Source organism: Zosterops lateralis (genome assembly GCF_965231275.1).
Source record: "Zosterops lateralis genome assembly, chromosome: 16".
NCBI lineage: Eukaryota > Metazoa > Chordata > Aves > Passeriformes > Zosteropidae > Zosterops > Zosterops lateralis.
Window position 1 is genome coordinate 5,015,267 of NC_139776.1, and position 20,570 is coordinate 5,035,836.

The 20,570-nt window shown below is 48.1% G+C and overlaps 2 protein-coding genes across 4 annotated transcripts; one reads left to right on the forward strand and one right to left on the reverse strand.

The window, feature by feature from the left end:
• Positions 1-789: 789 nt before the first annotated feature.
• On the forward strand, positions 790-12,318 carry LSM14B (LSM family member 14B). 3 transcript variants are annotated; one of them, XM_083873364.1, is made up of 10 exons: positions 790-938; positions 4,996-5,159; positions 5,513-5,648; positions 6,097-6,213; positions 7,979-8,149; positions 8,271-8,351; positions 9,337-9,498; positions 9,670-9,823; positions 10,485-10,664; positions 11,024-12,318. In XM_083873364.1, the coding sequence occupies exons 1-9, from the start codon at positions 818-820 to the stop codon at positions 10,654-10,656; spliced, it is 1,278 nt and encodes a 425-aa protein (XP_083729490.1). In that variant the 5' UTR covers positions 790-817; the 3' UTR covers positions 10,657-10,664; positions 11,024-12,318. The 3 variants fall into 3 exon arrangements, with proteins under 3 accessions (XP_083729490.1, XP_083729491.1, XP_083729492.1); XM_083873365.1 differs by having other exon boundaries at positions 8,274-8,351; XM_083873366.1 differs by lacking the exon at positions 6,097-6,213.
• A 1,891-nt stretch (positions 12,319-14,209) lies between these two features.
• On the reverse strand, positions 14,210-19,620 carry PSMA7 (proteasome 20S subunit alpha 7). The gene is made up of 7 exons (XM_083873499.1): positions 19,484-19,620; positions 18,084-18,210; positions 17,135-17,259; positions 15,727-15,849; positions 15,270-15,389; positions 14,710-14,772; positions 14,210-14,437 (listed from the first exon to the last, which is right to left on the reverse strand). The coding sequence occupies exons 1-7, from the start codon at positions 19,577-19,579 to the stop codon at positions 14,345-14,347; spliced, it is 747 nt and encodes a 248-aa protein (XP_083729625.1). The 5' UTR covers positions 19,580-19,620; the 3' UTR covers positions 14,210-14,344.
• Between the last annotated feature and the right edge of the window lie 950 nt (positions 19,621-20,570).

Consider the following 20,570-nt stretch of genomic DNA (forward strand, 5'->3'; position numbering starts at 1 on the left):
CGGTTTCCCCTCCCGAGGCCGTGTCCGCCAGATGCTGCCGGCGGTCCCTCACTGACCCGCAGATGGCCGGGGGGGGCCGGGCAGCTCCCGGGGGACGCCGCACCGAGCGGTGCCGTCCTCCAGCTGCGGCCTGGCACGGGCTGACCCCGCCGGGACAGCAGAACAAAGGGCAGGGCTCGCCGGGCAGCCGCGGCTCTGCCAGCACCGACCGCGGTACCGGAGGGAGAAGGGGCTCGGGCTGAGGCAGCCATGGCTGCTCCGTGACGGAGAGGCGATGATCCCCTTCTCCCCGCGCCGCACGACAGCAGCTCTACCACAGCGGCGAGGGGCAATGACACACAAGCGAGAGGGGCAGTGCCACCCGGGCGAGGAGCGGTGTCACACAAGGGACAGCGGCACAGAGCTCGATGTCACCGAGCCGCCCTCAGCGTCCCCTCCCCGGCCCCGCGCGCTCCCCTCAGCCGCGGCAGCGCGGGAAGCCGAGTGCGCGCGCTCCCGCCCCGCCCCGCCCCGCCCCGGCTTGGCCCCGCCCCGCCCGCGCACGTGGCACCCTCAGCCCGCGCTGGTCACGTGACGCGGGCCCCGGGTGTTTCCCCTCCCCGTCTGACCCCGTCTCTCCCGTCTGGTCAATAGCGCGCGGCGCATGCGCGGCCAGCGCATCACGCCCCCCCCGCCTCCCCCCGGCCCGTCTCCCTCCGCCCTATATAAGGCGCGCGCGGCGGGGTCCCGGCTCCGCAGTGCGCGTGGGCGGCGCGGCGGCTCCGCGCGCCTCCGGGACACCCCCCACCCCTGCTCCTCCCCCGGCCCCGCCGCCGCCATGAGCTCGGGGACCCCCTACATCGGCAGCAAGATCAGCCTGATCTCCAAGGCGCAGATCCGCTATGAGGGCATCCTCTACACCATCGACACCGAGAACTCCACCGTGGCGCTGGCCAAGGGTGAGGCGGGGCCCTGTGGGGGGCGCGGGCGGGCCTAGGCCGGCGCTGCCTGAGGGGACGCGGCGGGGGCCGCCGTGCCGGGAACAATGAGCGCGCCCGGGGCCCGCCCGCCCCGCGGGGCTGGAGCCCTGGGTCCGGAGCGCTGCTGCTCTCCGTGAGTCAGCACTGACAAGGGGCCGCGCCGGAGGGGCGGGCAGGGCCCGGGATGCTGAGCAGCTTCTCGGCTCTCCCGGGGAGAAGCGCCGCCGGCGGCTCTGCCTCCCCTTGCCATTGTCAGGAGCGGGGAGGGGACGCTCGGCATCTCCGTGCCTGGTTCGGTTCCCGTCGCTTGGTTGTTTGTCGGTGTTGGGCTCGAGCAGGGCCCCAGGCCGGCGCTGAGGAAAACAGATGCTGCTGTTGTTGTGTCTTTGTTCCTTCCGTGATCGATAACCGGACTCTGCTCAGGTGAGGAGGGTGGGAGCTGCTGTGGGGCCACCTGCACGTGGGTCTGGTTCGCCGACCTTGCTGGCTCCTCGGCGAGGCTTTGCGTTTTGTTTCCCTGTAGAAATACTGATCATTATCTTTGAAACAGTGTCATTTGGGTTCGGTTGTCACCTGTGCTGGTAACTCCTGTATTTCATCTCAGTGAAACCTGTCGTGTCTTGTTCAGTCCCTCAAACATGAACTTAATCCTGTTCTGCTTTTTCAAGTCCAGCCTGGCTACTTCAGCTAATGTGCCTCGGCCTTTTCTTTCCCCGAGTTTTGCCCTTTCTTGTTCTGGGAAGTTCACACGTTCTTCGTTGCCTGTAGCCAATCATCGGGGTTGTCTAGAAAACAAACACCTTTTGTTTTGAAAGGCTGTTTGCTGGCAGGAGGTACTGACTTGCCAGATTCACAACTACCCGCAAGGCGGCCTGTGCCCCGGTGTTTACCCAGTATAATGATGTTTATATGATGCTGGATGTTATTTGACATCTATGAGGGTGTTTTCTGAAGTTAAAAATGTGAGTTTTTCTCAAATTCACTTTTCCTCTAGGAATGTAGCCGCTTATTTAAATTGCAGAAATGGAGCTGTTTGTGTTAGTGTTTGGCTCAAAGTACTTGAGAGGTTGCTGGAAGGATGCAGTTCCTTTCCTGTAGGTGCAGGAAGGTCTTCACCTTGACCCAGCAGCGAGTAGAAATGGTTCCTTACATCCTTCTGCCTCACACATAGCACTTGCTACTTCAGAGCTGAAGCGGTGTGTTTCAAAGGCACGTGTGGTTAATGTGCTTTATGATGTAAGTACATGCTCTGGATAAGATTTCTGGCAGTTTTTGTATTTATTGGTCTCTCAGTGTTCAGTTTTGATGAATTGGAATGCATAAGAAGTAGTTGTTACAGTAGGTGGAGAATGCATTTTTCCCTACCTAAAGAGCTGCTATATAAACTTTACATCACAAACTCTGCTTTTCATTGTAGCTCAGAGTTTTTTTTCAAATTTAGAGACTTTATAGCAAAGCACAATTAGTGTCAGAATTACAAATGTAGCGACAATGTTGAAGTTGGTCACAGCAGTATCAACCCTGTGTGTGGTGTCAGTGGTTTAAAACTCTTGATCTCTGAGGCATTGGAAGGGCCATGAATTACTGACATGCTGTTGAAGTTGTCCAGACTGCAGGTAAATTGTTGTTAAACCCTGGATCCCACTGTTTAAACACTTCAGGTCCAATGCAAGTGCTGTTCTCTTTAGTTCTATCATTCATAAAGAAAAAATTAAGTTGAAAGAGACCTTGGGAAGAAATCTTGTTTAGTCTCTCACTAGAAGCCAGGCTGCCTTCAATTGATTTATATTTGTTAAACCTCAATATGTGCACAGAATCTTAAATGCTGGAGATTCCATGGGCTTAATTAATCACTACAAGAAAGTTGTCTGTCTTGTTAGAGGCTAAACTTAAATTGCAAACAAAGGAAGCTTAAGCCCACTGCTGTCCTGTCAGCAGTGAAGGCCAGGAATTTACTCCCCATTAAGTAAAAGTCTGAAGAAATTGGAGTTTTTGAACAAAAAATATCCATGTAAGCTCTGCTTTCCAGTCACCCTTGCTGTGCTTCTTCCCCCTTCAGAGCTTGAGCTCAACAGCCCTCCATGAATAGGGACTGTGTTGTAAACGAGGACCTGCAGTGTTGTGGGATTGATTTCCTGTTCATCTGTAAGCAATAGTCAGTAACTTCATGGGAGACAGCCCTTCCCACCTCCACAGGAACTTTAAGCTGCACTTTGTGCTGTGGCAGAAACAAACACCTCAGGTGCAGGGGCAGGCAAGCTCAACTCCTACAGCCCTGTTTTGTCTACAGGGACTTGGCTTTCCACCTTTTTTGTGAGAAACCTTGGGACCAGCCAACTGAGAGGCTGCCCAGGCAGCTTTGGGCTTTGCAGGTCGTGTGTTTGTCCATGTGGGAGTTGATGGGCTGATCGTGGTGCTTTCCAAGTTGGCTGTGGGATCCTGCAGGAGCCCCTGGATACCTTTAGTACATCTTGCCATGAGCTGCAATAATCTCATTTTGAACAGAGAGATCAGTGGTACAGTTCACATCCAAAAGGTTACAAGCATTGCTTTCAGTTTATAATCTGCTTCTGGTTGACTGGGTTACAGCTGTAACATGATCAAACAGCAGCTGGAGATCTAAAATAACTTGGAGAGGTTATTTACCCTAGGAGCTCATGGAAGATGGCCTTTGAAAAGACATGACTGACAGCTTCTCTTTGTACCAGTGAAGATCCCTCTCCCATGAAGTGCTGAGCAGTGTGATAGGGACATTCTGGCATTCACCTGCTCCTTGGGAGCTCACCTGTGAGCTGGGGTGAAGATCATTTGTGGCACTAAATGCTGCCTGGTGTGAGGTGAACCACCTGCATACAGCTGTTCACCCTGGAACAGCACTCTTGAATATTCCTGGCTACAACTGGCAGCACTCTTCAGTTAGAAGCAGCATGGTGTGCCAGGGATGCTCAGACTGAGGTTCAGTGCATCCACTTTTGGTGCTCTTTTTTCCTGGGAGGATGTGGTGCCTCCATCATCTGTGTGACAGGAAGGGTGGCATGTCCTGGTGGAGGTGTTTCAGTGCTTCCATGAGAACCTGTTAGAAGCAATGGAGGGAACTCCAATACAGAATTCTTCCACTGCTAGAAAATGTGCATCAAGCCACTATGTGCCAGTACTAGTCTGAACTGGGGGTGCCTCTCAAAGACAGAAAGCAGCTACATCAGTGAACTTGGGAGGTTTTGTAACTTGTGGTTGAAATTTCAAGCTTTTACCTGTCAGTGTCTGATGTGACTGTGCTATCTGTTCTCCTGTGCCAATAATTCAGCTTGACCACTTCTTCCTTAATGGCTCAAATTAATTTATGCTTCTACCTAGTAGCTGCCAGAGTCAGCTGATGTCTTTTTTTTCCCCACTCTGTGTGACACTGCTGGTTAGTGTCTGTTCAAATATTCTGGTAGCCGGCACTCAGTAAAGCCTCCCTAAGCAGTGAGATCTTAGATTTATCATTGATGGCTTGCTTTGTAGTCACATTAATCATAAAAACAGTGACATTGGAGTAGAGAGGGAATTTTAATAGGAACTTTTTATCATTGTTAAAACTACCTCTATCTGCATAATAAATGTATGAAACCAAAGGTGCAGATTTGAGCTCTAAAGCATTCTAAGATTTCCCCCTGCTGCTTCAGGGGCCTCTCCTGTGGTCTGGTGCAGTTGTCTGGAGCTGAATGCCTGCATGGGACAGCTGCTGGGGAGGGGAGGAGAGTACAGCACTGTGGGGAAGTCCTTGGGTTTGGAGTAGGATTCTTCACTCCAGCTGGTCTATGGTCTTTACCTTCACAGCTTGATGTAAACAAAACTGTTTATGCATGCTGCTGAAAAAGTTGGCATTTGAGGGAACAGATGTGTGTGAGGAGGAGATTGAGGGTTCTGGAAGTAGCCGTTGTTGTTGTTGTTACAAATGGCAAGTGTTGAAGGAGTAGTTTTTAATGCATAAATGTGAATTTGCACGATGCAGCAGTGGCAGTGCTGCACTAATGTCACCGTTTCCACGCTCCAGTGCGATCCTTCGGCACCGAGGACCGGCCCACAGACAGACCGGCTCCTCCCAGAGAAGAAATCTATGAGTACATTATTTTTCGAGGAAGTGACATCAAAGACATCACTGTCTGTGAACCTCCAAAAGCTCAGCATACTCTGCCACAAGATCCTGCCATTGTCCAAGTAAGTTAGCCTGAAGTGTTAATAAAAAGCTGAGATAAAACACTGGTGTTGAAGGACTGCATTTTGGTAAAAAAATTATAGAAATGAAGGCAAGTCAGTGTCTCCAGGAATCTTCAGATTATTTAAAGCATCCTGAATTTTGTTGCAATGTTTAAAGTAGCAGCAACATTAAAGACTTCAGTCAACAAAAGCCAGAGCTAGCTGAGAATGCAGGAAAATCATAAAGAGGTAAACTAACCCTTCTCAGAATTTACTTAAGCTTTAGTAATGCTGTACTATGAAGTAAAGAATCACTGCCAAAGCAAGTTGACTTCTGGACACTGTAAATGGAAATGTACTTTGTCTTGTTACAGTCTTCACTGGGCTCTGCCTCTACATCATCCTTTCAGCCACATGTGCCTTACAGCCCGTTTAGAGGTATGCCACCTTACAGCCAGCTTGCTGCCAGCTCTTTGCTTAGCCAGCAGTATGCAGCTTCCTTAGGTTTAGGTAAGTACAAACTTTACTCGCTAGAATAAAGGTATGGTCTTGTATGCAGCTGCTGTGAAAGCAAATAACAGTAACTAATACCAAACTCCTTGCCAAGTGTCAGGCTACAAGGAGCAGTGAATGAGCAGCTCACAACTTTGTGCAATGATTTTACTACAAGGAGGCCTGTGTTTCACATGCACACACACACGCACATGAAAGAAACAAACTAGCTGAAGTTTTTCTGAAATTAATGGGAATACCTGACAGTTGAGGCCAGTTTGTTTCTAACCTAACACACCTCACATCACATGTAAAAAGAACTTTTATTTCCAGAGAGGACTGTAAATAAGCTCCTCTAATGGTGTTCTAGTGAATCTTGTATCTCTTTCCAAGTCCTTCAGATGTTTCACTACCTTGTATCTTATCCATATATCTCTGCTCTCTCTTCTTCCCTCTATCTCTTTAGAGAAATTGGTAAGCCCTCCAGCATCAGCAGCTGCTTCCAGCCCTAGTTCTTCTCCGTCTCCACAACCTGTTTCAGAGCCTGACATGTCTTCAGAGCCCCATCAGCTCTCTTCCAAGGGTAACAGCAGTTTGAGGACTCCAAATATTTGGAAGAACTGCATGGCACTTGCAAACACTCTGTTCTTGTTAACCCCTCCTAGAATGATAGTGCTCATATGGGTAATGCCAGTAGAACTAGTTTGTTCTTAGCTTTTTTTTTGCCTTTCATTACATGAAGTATGATTCCTCCTGTCCTAGAAGTATCAATTAGAGAGACAGGAGAAAGAAAAAGTCCAGGACAGTGGATCCTCTTGTGTAAGTATCAGGAGAAGGATGAAGTTTAGAGATGCTAATGTGCTGCATCCTGTCCAGGAACGTGTGTCACCATAGGGTTTGAGTGAGGAATTGGTCAGAAAAAGAAGCACAATGCTTAAATTGTGGGTGGCCTTGTGGTTGGAGACTCCAGCTGATCAAGAATTTGGGAGTGTTTTCTGTAATCGAGGAAACATGAGGGTAGATTTTAATGCATGATGGGGTATTGTACCTTGTCCAGACTCCCAGTTGGTAAAGCATGACTAACAGTAAGCAATTCCTGAGTAGCAGAGATAACACAGTTCTGGGTGTTTGCTTCTATGTGTAAAACCTTTAAAGAAGGTTGAGTTGAGATGCCAGACTGACCATCCTCAGAGCAGGGTGACCAGGTGCAGCCTGCATTTAAACATGATTATTAGTTTCATCTGGTTTTAGCTTAAGCATGTATGCTTGTGTTGGCATGAAGCTTTTTACTTACTCTCTGCTTTTGGCCATCTATCTATACGTAGTTTCTCAATACTCTGGCTAAACTTTGAAACTTTCTCATGTTAAACTTGCACATCAGCTTTGTCCTACTCAATAATCCTTAGGATATGTCTGTCTTCCTTGCAAGTTTTCCAGGTGTACATTAACTGGGAACCTGCATGATGTAACCTACTGGGTATATCTCATGTGGACTTGGGTGACCCAGAAGTGTCAGTGGCTTGGTTTGTGTGAACTCTTCAGCTTTTCACTTTTCTTGCTCTTTTAATATATTCAGTTAAACTTTGCTTCCAAGCAGTTCTTATGCATAACTACATGAACCTGTAGTACTCCAAACCTTCTAATTAAACCTAGAATGCAGTGTTTCTTCTGAGTACTGAAGACTGTCACTTTTTAATATAATTGGTGTAAGGTATACCAAACCATGAAAAGTATTTACATGTTTTGTAGTGTGAATAAATAAGCCTGGATGGAAGAGCAACAGAAGTCTTGGTAACACTTTGGCCTTGACCAAGAAGGAATTTAAAAGGGTAACTTTGAGATCCTGGTCTGGTTTCAGGTTTTCTTTGTCTGAAAAGCTCTAACAATAAGCAATGAAGTTGAAGGACTTCTAAAAGCAGCTTACAAAAGGGGATGTAGCTGAGGTGCTTAAGCTTTTGCTGCAAAACCTTTTTGACAAAGTGGGGAAACTTTCTTGAACAGTTTCAAAATGCTGAATTTTTGTTTCAGATTAAAAGTAAAATCCTGCATAATGTAGAAATTAGATTTTGGTATAAACTGTCAGAGACTGACTTGGCTTGGTTGTTTTATGTTTGTCTAACTTGATTTAAGAAATAAATGGGTATATTTCCTGAAACTGAGGCTCTGGAGAGCCATGACTTGAATGGCAGTGGTGCCTTACCTGGTGCCACTTAAACTTAGCCTGTAATGATGCACACTCAAGACTTTGAGTCATTCCTGACCAAACGGTTTCTCCCTAGAAGTGGGCAGGGTTTGAACGGTGTTGGCGCATTTTCCAAGAGGCACTTAGTCATTGGGATCTTTTCCAGGTGCTGGCTTTCCTTCTGTTCACCCAGTCCGCAAAAGCCCCATGGTAGAGCAGGCTGTCCAGACTGGCCCAGTGGACGGCATCAATTCCCAAAAGCTGCCCCCAGGGAAGGTGACTCCGGGGATCCCGCGCAGTGCACGGCAGGTCCCGCAGGCCAACAGCAAAGCCAGCGGTACGTACACACTGCCTCAGCCCTGAGCCCTGGGCTGGAGCAGCCTTCCAAGGTGCACTGCAGCACTGAGCTGCCTGGGGATTGTTCCTGTGCTCTTTTAAAGTTTATCCTTCTTGTTCAGTAGATACAGTTCAGGCAGCACCTGTGCAAACCCAAGGACAGGTGAATGATGAAAACAGAAGACCTCAAAGGAGAAGATCGGGTAGGTTAAGCTGATGCTAAACAGTCACAACAGCCTGTGAAGGCAAGTGGTGTTAACTTCAGTGGAGGATTAACTGACAGAAGATTGAGAGAAAGCTTTGGGCATCCAGAGATGCTCCCTAACAGAACAGCTTCTGGAGTCGCAGAAGTTCAGAACATTCCAGGGACAGAGTTCCTTTTCTAGGAAGTTGAAGGTATGTCATAAAAATCAATGCTGTGACTTGGCAGCAGCAACTGGATTTCTCTGAAACCTCAAGTATTTTTACTGGGAGAGGCAGCCTGTTTGAGACTTTCTAGAGCTTTTATAACAGAGAGGATCTATGGAACTCTCACCTCCATAGAGGAGAATTTTTATTTCAAAGTGGCAGTATAAGCATGGGTCAGAAGAAAGTGAAATTCAAAGAGGTTTTTCTGCCCAAGTAAAATGAAAAAAGACAGAAAACAACATTTCAGACTCTCAGGTCTTCAAATGAATTAGTGTGTAGAATGGGTTATAACTTTTCCAAAAAGGAGCGGATAGCATCTCAGTTGGAAACCAGAAACTAGACAGTACAAGCTCCCTTTGTGGGTAGATGAGTCTTTTGCTGGGTTTTCTGAGACCTCCTCTTTGCCATCACAAAAGGTTTTAGGCTAATTACAGTGCTGTGTTTGCAGGTGAAGAGCAGACAGGAAAGATAATTTTCCCCACCTCCCTCAGCTTTTCTTGCTGTAGTGCTTGTTCTGACTTCCTCTCTGCACACTGGAAGGAAAGTTGGGTGCACTCATAGTGGTAAGACTGACATCCAGGAATGCTGCTCAGAAAGTTAAAGTGTTGCTATAATGTGTCTCCTACAGCCAAAATGAGAAGTTGCTTTCAAAGAGATGTGGCCTAACCACAGGACTGGAAGCCAGAAACTCCTGAGTTCTATCCCTGGTTTCCTCTGGTCTTGAGCAAGTCATGTAACCTCCCTGTGCGTTACCAAGTGTTTAAACTCTCCTGCTTTCAGGAAACAGGAGAACCAGAAACCGTTCTAGAGGACAAAACAGACCAACTACTGTGAAGGAAAATACAATAAAGTTTGAAGGTGACTTTGACTTTGAAAGTGCAAATGCACAATTCAACAGAGAGGAACTTGATAAAGAATTCAAGAAGAAACTAAACTTTAAAGGTTCGTGACTTCATTAAATATGAATTGCTGAACTAGTAGTAAACACTGCATAGACAAACTGGTTCTGAAAAACTGTATGATTACATCTCAAATCTTGTTTGAGAGAGCAAGAGAACAGATGGCTCTGCAGTGTGTGCCTCAAGGAAGTGTAATACATTTCATTATCTTCAGATGACAAAGCAGAGACGGGGGAAGAAAAAGGAGACCCTGGAGTGGCAACCCAAAACAATGATGGTAATGCAGAGGAGGACCTGCTGGGGCCCAACTGCTATTATGATAAATCCAAGTCTTTCTTTGACAACATTTCTTCAGAACTGAAATCTAGGTGAGTGTTTTCTAAAAGCTTGGTTTTTAAGTGGAATTCAGGCATAAAATTTCAGACATAATCTATGTGACATGGTTTCATTATTCAAAAATTTTAGAATAGATTTTAGACAGTGAATATTGCCATGCATTTGGTGGCTCACAAGTGATGTGAACCAAGTGTCATGCAGTGGGATCAAACAAAAAGCATTTCAGCTGATATGATACACTTGCCTAAAGTATGATAGAGGAGTTTCTATTTCTGTTTCCCAGTACTGACTTTGAACCCACTGATTTTAAACAAATGTCTTATCTGGCTTGTGGGAGAGGAGGCATCAGGGTCATGCTGTACTGAAGGTGCAGCTGGCAGACAGGAGTGAGCTAAGCCTGGAGCTGGGGCAGAGAGGTCAGCTCTGGCTCTGGAAATGCATTAGGTTAAATGTAGGGAATAAGAAGGGAAAGCTTCAGCTTTCACTGCCACCACTGATGTTATCAAGTGCCTGGAGAAATGAGACATCCCTTCAATGTCAGTATGAGGGATTCCCTCAGCTCTGTGGCTGCAGAGGGGTGAGGTTAGAGCATGCACACTGCAGCTGGTGCTTGTTGCAGTGCAGCTCAACAAAATCAGGGGTTTGAGGCTTCCTCTCTAAGTGAGCTGGTGGCTCTGTAATGTTTGTGTTCAGTTCCAGGCGCACCACGTGGGCTGAGGAGAGGAAGCTCAATACAGAGACGTTCGGAGTGTCTGGACGGTTCCTTCGTGGCCGCAGCTTTCGAGGTGGATTTCGAGGTGGAAGGGGGAGTGGAGCAGCCAGGAGAAACCAAACCACTCACAGAGCTGGTACTGGCAGAGTGTAACTTCAGAGGCAAGTGCTCTAGCAAGAGTAAATACTCTCTCTGAGCCAGGTTTGTCTCTTACTCCTTGCCTGAACTGTCTGTGCAGCCTGTTTCACCCTCCAGTCTCATGGATATATCAAGAATTGTTCTTTATTGGATCTGATTGATATTTCTAAAGGGTAGAAGGAGATAGGAGTGGTTTAACATGCTGACTGTTCTGTTGATTTCTTGGCCTCACCTGTCTGAGAAAAGGCTCAGCTCAAGCAAGCAGCTTTTGGTTTCTAACTAAGCATTTCAGCTGATATAGAGGGGTGTGAGCTTTGCTGTGTTTCTTCTTGGGAGAAGAACCCCATAATATTAAATCTAATTCTACCTTTTTTCTGAATAGGTTCAAACATCTCTCCTGAGAGGATGAAACTGTATATAAAAAGAAAACAACCAACTGCTGCACTAATGTGGGAAAATGGTTCATATTGTTTACTGTCTCAGCTCAAGCGACAGAATTTCATGTACTACTGCTTATATTTTGGACTTACTTTGGACCAGCCACTGTCCGCTGGAATATTTTTTGGAAGAGGGAATGTGTTCAGGGGTACCTTCTTCAGGGTGTCTTTTCTTTTTGTTTGTGTTTTTCAAGTGCAGACTAACTTACATGGTTCTTCTTTCTGGGTCTCTCAAGGCTGCTATAGTCTAAGCTCAAAGTCAGACTCCTTTTCTGAACCCTGGAGAAGAGAAATCATGCTGTTTTAACACGGAACCAAAGCTCACTTGAAATAAACCAGCTATAATTTGTTTGTTCTGAGTAACCAAATGGATCCTTTGGTGCTGCTGGTCTCACGGATCTCGGCAGCAGGTGTGAAGTAGCACTTGGTATCTGGAGAAATGGATTCCTGGTGCTGAGGAGTTGTGTATATTGTCACTTGGGAATACTGGAGTGTTGATCATGTAGTAGTGTTTCTGACTGTACAGCTGTTTGTGGGCTGGTGCTGGGCTGGGGGTACCACAGGACCGTGGCTCTGCCTTGAGCTGAAGGGTGCTGGGAGTGCTTGGGGCTTGGAGCTCCTGGCTGGAGCGTGGGGACACCATGTGGGATGGGAGCAGTGACTGTCCCCACTCTGTGCAGAGCTTTTGGCAGTAGTGACTGTCTGGGAAGGAGACCTGAAGCTCTGACTTGTTTGCCTCGGTTTGTACCTCCCTGGAGGCAGCACCAAATGCAAACAGTTCTCTGTACTCTGTAGACTGTGGTGGAACTCTTTGGAATGTTTTCATTCAACTAGGGATGGGAGACCATATAATGAAGCTTAACAGATGGGCATGTTTAATTTCTTTCCTCTATACCCCCATACTGTAAATAGTTTAGTTGTTTTTCTTTTGTTTTTAAAAATCTGTATGTGGGGAGAGGGCTGGGAGGGAGGGGTTACCTTTGTTTGCATGACATAAGTGGGTTAAATTGCTATAGGCATGTGTCCCATTTTTGGTTGGTAGGGAATTTTGTTTAAAAAGCACCTTGATGACTGAACCCCTTACATAGCTCAAGTTTTTTTAGTTATGCATTGACCTAGGTTACTGTAAAAGCTTGGATTTATTTTTGTAGGACTTTAATGCTGAGAATTAGAACATAGCAGTGGGGCTGCTCTTTGGAGTAATGTAAATTGTAATTATAATAAACATGTAAATGTTTAATGTTTCCCTCCACCTCTGTTATGTACATAGCTCCATACCATCATTCTCTCCAACTCCTCTGGTGCCTGTCCTTGCAGGGCTCCCATCCAAGCTGGAGAAAACCTGGCTGCAGAGCTCTGGCAAACCTTGGAAGTGTTACACTTTCCACTGTATTGGAAAAGGGCTGAAACACCCAAATCCAGGCACTGCATGTTGTACTGTTGCCTTGGTTCTGTGCTGGGACTCAGCCTAAGGGAGGGTTATGTTACTCCAGTCTCCCAGAGGGAGGCCCTGGGCTGGTGGGGTTCCCCAGGAGCCTGTCAGGAGCCAGTGCTGCTGCTGCAGGGCCTGGCTCACACCTCTGAGCTGGAGTGTGCTGAAATAGCTCACTCAGAACTGCTCTGCCTCTAATTTCTCTGCTGGCAAAGCAGCCACTGTGGCTCTAAATGTGGAGATGCAATTGCACTGCCCTGGCAGAGGATGGGATGAGAAACCCTCACTGCTCCTCTGTAATCACCATTATTCACATTTAACTGTGCCTTTTTAGTTGAGTGGGATCAATTCTCTTGTTTCCACAGTAAAGCTGCAGCTCCCAGGCATAAGCACATCCTTGACATGGTTGCAGTTTGTGCCCCAGCCTCTGAGCCAAGTGCTGGCCTGGCTCCTGATGTCTGGGAGCAGAGGGACACTGGTGCCTGTGGCTCAGCCCCAGGGCTTGGTACCTGTGAGCCCTTCTTCCCCATGGAAAATTCCCAGTGTGTGGGAACAACTGTAGTGACTTGAGGGGGGACCAAGTACAGCTTTTTTGGCTTCAATGTTCCAGCCCAAGGGCTGATTAACAACCTGCTGGTTCCAGGACTAAGCTTCCTCTGGCTCCTGTGCTCTAATGTGTCCCTGAGCAGCAGCAGCCCTGCTGCTTCCTTGTCCTTGACTCCCGTGGGATCCTCTGCCCACACTTTACCGGGCAGCATTTCCCTGTAAACAGTTCCTGGGTGTGAGAGCCCAGCACTGAGAGTTCTGCTGCCTGGGGCACCCCTGCCGTGGAGCCCCTGGGGGCTGAGGGGTCCTGGGTACCAGAGCTGCCTCTTGCAGGCTCCTGGGCCACATCCAATCTTTGCTGTGCCTGCTCTACCCCAAGAACAGACTGAAGAGCTGCTTCCAAGGGCAGCTTGGTTCTACTTGGTGGATACAAATGGGGAAACTTTTGCAGTAGAGGAACACCTGTTCCTATTGCTTCAAGTACTGAGACTTGAGAGTTTGAGCTCAGGTGGGGAGAGGCCTGAGGCTCCTCTGAAGTGAGGAAACGGCTCAAACCAACTCCCTGTGGTAAGAGGAAGACAAAGAAGCATGTGAGGGCAAATACCAGAGGCAAAACTGGAGAAGAGCTTCAACTCTGGTGCATGTAACACTTGCTATAGTTGTTGTTTAGCTCCTGGTGCATAAATCCCTACCCTGGGAATCTGCTTTACTCTGAACCAGACTTGGAAGCACCAGGTCATGCACCTCTGCCCCGAGCATGTGCCTGCAGCAGCAGGTTCTCATGCTGACCCCAAAACACACCCCCATTTCTGTCCTGTCCTTTAGCAGTAAAACACACACCTGCTGTCATACCTGCAGAGCAGGCCCAGCCTTTTCACTGTGGAAGATGCCCATTAGAGAATAAAAACCCCAACTCTGTATTTGTTATGTTGAGACCATAACACAACCCTCAAGACAGCTGCTTAAGGTAAAAAAAGAGGCATGCTGAGAACTGAGTGCAGAAAAGAACAATTAAACAAAGTGAAGTGTCCAGGGAAAAAAATGCAAGCAAAGTCTCTGTCCTTTAATGGGTCACTGCTGCTGTTCTGTAGCCAACCAGATCATCCTGGGTAATTAAAATCCAAGAACAGACAGGTTTTTTTTAAATAACAGCTTTAAAAAAAAATCAGTAGGTTTATTGTAGGTCTCAAGAGAGCACAGTATGAGTAACTGGAATGCCTACATGTCTATACAGAATAACCCATCACTTGAATTAAAAAGAAGCAGCTAAGCAGGTGCATTTCATTCATCATGATGTTTTCTTCTGTTTTTTCTTTTCATTCTCTTCCTTTTCCTTTTCAATTTCAGCCACATACTTCTCAATTTCTTCAGGGTTTAGGATCTAGAACAGAAACATGGGTGACCCTCAGGATACCAATAAACTTAAGAGACATTCATGGAAATGATTCTGGTTCTGCCATGGGAAGAACATTAACTGCTGTTTATCTGGAAGCAGGTACCTGCTGCAGACACAACAACATTCCTTGGCCACTAAGAATAAACTGAAGTATTTGTCAGTGCAAAATGTGAGATTAAGGGCTGGAAGTTAAGGCAGATCAACAAGGACAGTATCAGAGATGGGCTCAAGGGGAGAGAAGCAAACAACAGCCTCACCTTCAGCGGCTGCTCTCGTCTCATCACTGCCAGCTCGATGTTCTTCCCACCAGACTGCACCACCTGTGTGAGGCAGAGGGAAACTTTAGGAGCCTGGAATTCACTCCAACAAACCCCTCTCGGGTCTCCTTAGAAGGAGAAGAGATGTGGATGGGGTGTACTTCACTTCTTAGCTCTTAAGCTCTCAACACCAGCAGCACTAACTCTCAAAAGGGTCTTCACACTGGTGCCAGTGCTCTGGGCAGATGGAGAACACCTCAGCCCCACCACCTGACTCGTGCTATTTTCTGTATCTTAAACTTCATTTAAAAATTAAAATATTCAGCATGTGCTTTAGCACATCTTTGGTGCATTTGTGTTAATACCCAGAACTGAAGTGAGTTTGTTCTGTGTAAACTATGGAAATTGTTACTCTAAATATTCTGAACCTTGAATTCAACCCAATACCCACAGCCTACAGTATTTCTTTGGGACATCCACAAATACTTTCTCATATTCACATCTGAGAAATTAATCTGGACACAGTGAAAAGCCACAGAAGAGATGTGAAACAGCCTCACCTCAAGAAGAGCCTTGATGACAAGTTTAATAGTCAGATCATCCGTTTCAATGGCCTCATCAGTGTAGTTTTTCTCCAGGAACTCACGCACAGATTTGGCTCCTCTGCCAATGGCATTCGCCTGGAAATATTATGGAGAGAAAGAAAATTAATGTCAGTTTAGAAAAGATTTCATTTGCAGAGTAAGAAAGAAACACAAAGTTGCATAATCTGTCACACACAAAGACAGTTGTCTGGCACAAGTGGATTGCTTTTGGGGTTTTTTCTGAAAGCAGGACAAGACTTCCCAAGGAAAGCTGAACTGCAGATGGCCACTCTCAGTACATTTGATCATTAAGGACTTTTGCAGCTGTGAGACAGCACCATCTGGCCAGCAAGATCTCCTCTACCCCAATCCCACTTTAAAGGAGACATTAACTCACAAATATTCCATTTCATCAGGGACTGAATCCACTCACCTTCCAAGCATGGTAGGTGCCAGAGGGGTCAGTCTGGTACAGCCGTGGGGTCCCGTCAAAGTCAAAGCCCACGATGAGCGCGGAGATCCCGAAGGGTCTGCGGCCGTTGCTCTGCGTGTACCTCTGAGCACAAAGGACACACTCACAGGCACTGCTGAAAACATTGCTAGGGTGCAAAGCAGACTCTGGAGCAGTTACAACCAGAAGAGCCACCAGAAATGCTTTTAGCTGGCTCTCTCCATTAGTCAGGACTCTGTATCTCACACAGCCCCTAAGGCAGGCAAGTGAGGTGGTTCCTGTTCAAGCCCTGTTCCTACACCTGGGTAAAGGTTCCAGAGGCACCTCCCCAGCTCCTGAGTGGTGCTGAGGCAGCCACAGTCATGTCTGCAAGTCCCAGTGTACCAAAAAATACCATGAGGGCACACCTGAACACAGTTTTCACCAATGATTTGCACTGATTCCACAGGCAACCAAGACAACTCTGGCTGTAAGCAGGTTACACTGGAGCCATGTCACAGCCCTCCTGGGACACTGCTAAAGTCACTGCCATGTCACACAGCAGGAGCAGCAGGGCTGACACCCACAGCACCACGGCAGCAGGAGCTGGGCCAGGTGTGTTTGCACACTTTGAGAGAAATGGTGAATGTGCCAGACAGACACAACTGCGAGATTGGATAAAGGAACAAAGTGGAACTTTGGGAAGTGGTGCCTTGCTCTGACAGACCAGTGATTATTACAAGAACCACACTGTTACCATCAGCACTGCTCCAATACATCTGTGTGTAAGTAAATTAGATTTTCTCTAATTCTTGCCAGTGGCTGAAAATCAATTTAATACACTGGCAAATGAGTAATTTTCTCACAGAACAGAGGTGAGCGTATTTTGATGCTGCAATTCATTCTAAATTCGTGACTATCAAACAGAAAACATATTAAATACTGCACCAATCTGCTCCCCTTTTACCCATCCCTGCAATGGCTTTGCAAGAGGAAAAACTACCAGGAGCCATGAAGAGAAGACAGTAACCCAGGCCCACTGTTGTGGGAGTGAGATGAGCAGAGTGCTCCTGGTGACAGCACACAGAACTGTGTAGTCCTTACAATTTATCTGGGGGCAAAAAATTCCAATCAAACAGTACTCAATTGTTCTTTTCCACTGCTATATCCCCATTCCCCATAAACACCCACAATGTTTTTTACCAGGTAAATGGAGTGAGGCCAAGGACAGACATTTACATAGCTTAAAGAAGTGTCAGATATTCCATGTGTGTCCCATGCTACATTCTAGTACACACCTGATACACACCCAAATTATACATTATGCACAACACAGGCTAACACAACAACACACAGAACATCTGCAGCAGGTCAGGACATGTCTCCAGCAGCTCTGTGCAGCCCCAAGTACCTGTTTCAGGCTGGCAATGTAGCGTGTGATGTACTCCACGGTGACAGGATCCTCCACGGTGAGCCTGTGGCTCTGACACTCCACCCGAGCTCTGTTTATCACTATCCTGGCATCAGCTGTCAGCCCTGAAACCACAGAGCGGCCTCAGAGTCATGAAAAAAACCTCACAGCACCAATCTGGCCCTAGAAGGCCCATGGGCTCAGTGTTAACAGCAAGGGAAAAATCAAAGCAGAGCTCAAACTCTCAGGTTTGCTGAGAAAGGGCATTTGTAAGGCAGCAGAAAGTGGCTAATGCACAAAAATAATTAGAGGATTTAGTTTACAGCTTCCATGTTTGTGAGTTAGGTGACACACATAATTCTGAACCAGGTAATGGGAATATTACTGACAGCATTCCTCATCCCAGCAAATTTGCAAGGCTTTTTCTGAAACATTATTCCTCATGCAGTCCAGTTTCATCTGCCCAGCAAATCTCATCTAGTTAATGAGGCTACAGCAGCATGATGTCAGCTGACAAAAGTGTGTGACCCTTTAAAAAAAAGATTTTGAAGAAATTTAATTCTTATTTTACTTTTTAGCTAATGCTGCCATTTTTCATTTACAGCCTTGTTTTTATTAGAGAATTGTCCCCCAAGTTTGTGAACACCCCTGCACATACCCCAGACCCTGGCTAAGGGAGCAAGGCAGGAGAAACAACTGAGCCTCTCATTCCTGCACACTGAACCCAAACCCTGTTGTTTTAGCCAGTTAAATCAGATCTCCCCTTAAAAATATTGACACTGACACTCTATTTCTCCATATTTAAAAAAAAAAAGCATAAGCTACTGTGAGAATATCTGTGCTTCCCACAGTTCTCAGCCAGCTACACCCTGTATTTTGTATTCTCAGATGCCATAAACATGCCCAAAGGTGCCCAACAACTGCCAAAACCACCGAAGGGGCTGTGTACCTGCAAAAGCCATGCAGACATTGTCATCCAGAGCACAGATCTTCCGGACAGTTCTCTCATCCTGCAGTTTTGCTACTGACTTCTTCTCCACACCAAGGACAACAATATCCTTCCCTCTTACTCCAACCTTCCAGGCATGAAAAGAAGAAATAAAAAAGTTAACCCAGGTCTGAAAATCCTCACAGCTGCAGAGTTTGCTCAGCTGAGCAGTAACCAGGCACAAACCCCCACACTGTAACCATCACCTCAGCTTGAAGTCGAGATTTTATTTCCCACTCAACCCGGGGGCAGGACTGATGTAACAAAAACTGCAATGCATCTCAGGGTGCAGTTTCATCATCAGTTCATACCAACCTAAATCCCTGTGGCTCCCAAGAGACAGATTCCAGCTCCTCTTACAAACTGTCTGTTCTCCAACAGCACCATCAGTGTTTCCACAGCCACAGACCCAGGATGAACAAGCAAAGTCCCCACTAGTCCAGTGGCACTGCTCAACTCCAGAGCCCAAAGCACTGGAGATCAGGCCAAGTAACACCTACAGCTGCCAAAATGTTCTGTCAGTAGCTGCCTTAACGTCCTAATTCATACCTTGAATACACCTTTTACAACATCACAGAGAAAAAAAACCCAAAAAACCCTTGACCTTTCCCCTTCACTCCCACTGTCTCTCACAGAGGGAGGGGAATATTTTTTTCTTATGATGTGGCCTTGCTGTCAGCATGTTTCAAATGTTTCCAAAAACATTAAGTCAACAAGGGCCCAGATGAGTGGTTATATTATGTGCTGTCTTCACTTTTACAGGATTTTTAATTTCTTAAAAAAAAAAAAAGATTCTCTTTGGTACTAAATCTCATTACATTCATTCCCATCCCAAAGACTTCTTTTTATTAACGCCAATTAAAACATACTACAACCATTAACACAGTTACGACCTTTTAAAATTAAAACTTATTATTACTAGCACTTACTACAATCACTAACACAACGCTATTTGCAAACTAATACATTTTTTTCTTCTCTCCTAAATGAAATAAAACTTTCACTGGGCAAAAGCTTGGGACAACTGCAAGCTGTGAGCAGCAATGCACTTCCCAGTGCTTTTCCCAATGCACCGGGAACCCGCCTCACGCACAAACACAGAGCACCACCATCCGCAGCGTGTCCAGAGAGGATCCCCGCAGGCCTGGCACACCGCTGGGCCCCGTGGGGAGCACTGGGCTCTGGGCAGCTCCGGGGCGGTGGATGCACCCCCGGGGATCCCCCCAAAGCGGATCCCGCCCTCCCGCGGCCTCCCGGGCCCGCCAGGCCGGGCGCTCAGCGCGGCGCAGGCCCCGCCGCGGGCCCCCCTTCCCTGCTGCTGCTCCACCGCCGCCCCGCGGAGCCCGCGGCCGCTGACTCACCGCCGTGGAGCCTTTCTTGACCGCCTCCTGCGCGTACTCCACCTGGAAGAGGTGCCCGTCCGGGGAGAAGACGGTGATGGCGCGGTCGTAGCTCATGGCTCCGGCAGAACCCGCACCGTCATCCGGGCGGGCCGGGGGCGGGGCCGCGCGCTGCGCAACTGGCGTACGCACTTTGCGTTGGGGTACGCGCCTTGCCTTGGCCTACGCACTTTGCGTGGGGTGCGCACTTTGCGTTGGGGTACGCACCTTTCGTTGGGGTGCGCGCCTCGCATTGGCGTACGTACTTTGCGTTGGGGTGCGCGTTTTGCGTTGGGATACGCACTTAGCGTTGGGGTGCGCACCTTGCGATGGGTTACGCACTTTGCGTTGGCGTGCGCGCCTCCCCTTGGGGTGCGCGCCCTGCGTTGGGTTACGCGCTTTGCGTCGGGGTGCGCACTTTGCGCAGCGCCCCGCGCTTGGCGCACGCACGGCCGGGGGCGGCCCCGCTGCCGCAGGGAGCACACAGGGGTTTGGGGTGGAAGGGACCTTAAAAATCAGCCGGTGCCACCCTCCACTGTCCCAGGTTGTTCCCAGCCCCGTCCGGCCTGGCCTGGGATGTTTCTGGGCATGAGGCAACCACAGCTTCTCTAGACAACCAGTGCCAGGGCCTCGCCGCCCTCGCAGGGGAGATTTTCTTAATACCTAACCTAAACTACTATATCTAATATATATCTAAACATCTAACCTACTCCTTCTTCAAACCGAACCCGTTCTCCTTGTCCTGTCTCTTATAAACCGCCCTGCTCCATCCTCCCTGCGAGTCCCCTTGAGCAGAGCCACAACCAGGTCACCCCTACGCGGGGCTGCACAACGCCGATTCTCTCGGCCCTTTCCCCGCCGCAGAGGGGCCCCATGGCTGTTCCGGTGTGTCCGGGCTGCCCCGCGGCCCCTCCGGCCGTGTCTATCCCCCCGTTCCCGCGGTCGGTGCCCGGCCGGGCCGCACTCGCCGCTCCCGGCGCTCCCCGTACGCTCCTGGCGCAGCGGGCGCCCGGCGGGCGGGCGGGACCGCACCATGTGCGGGCGGCGGGGAGGCGGCGGCGCCTCCGTT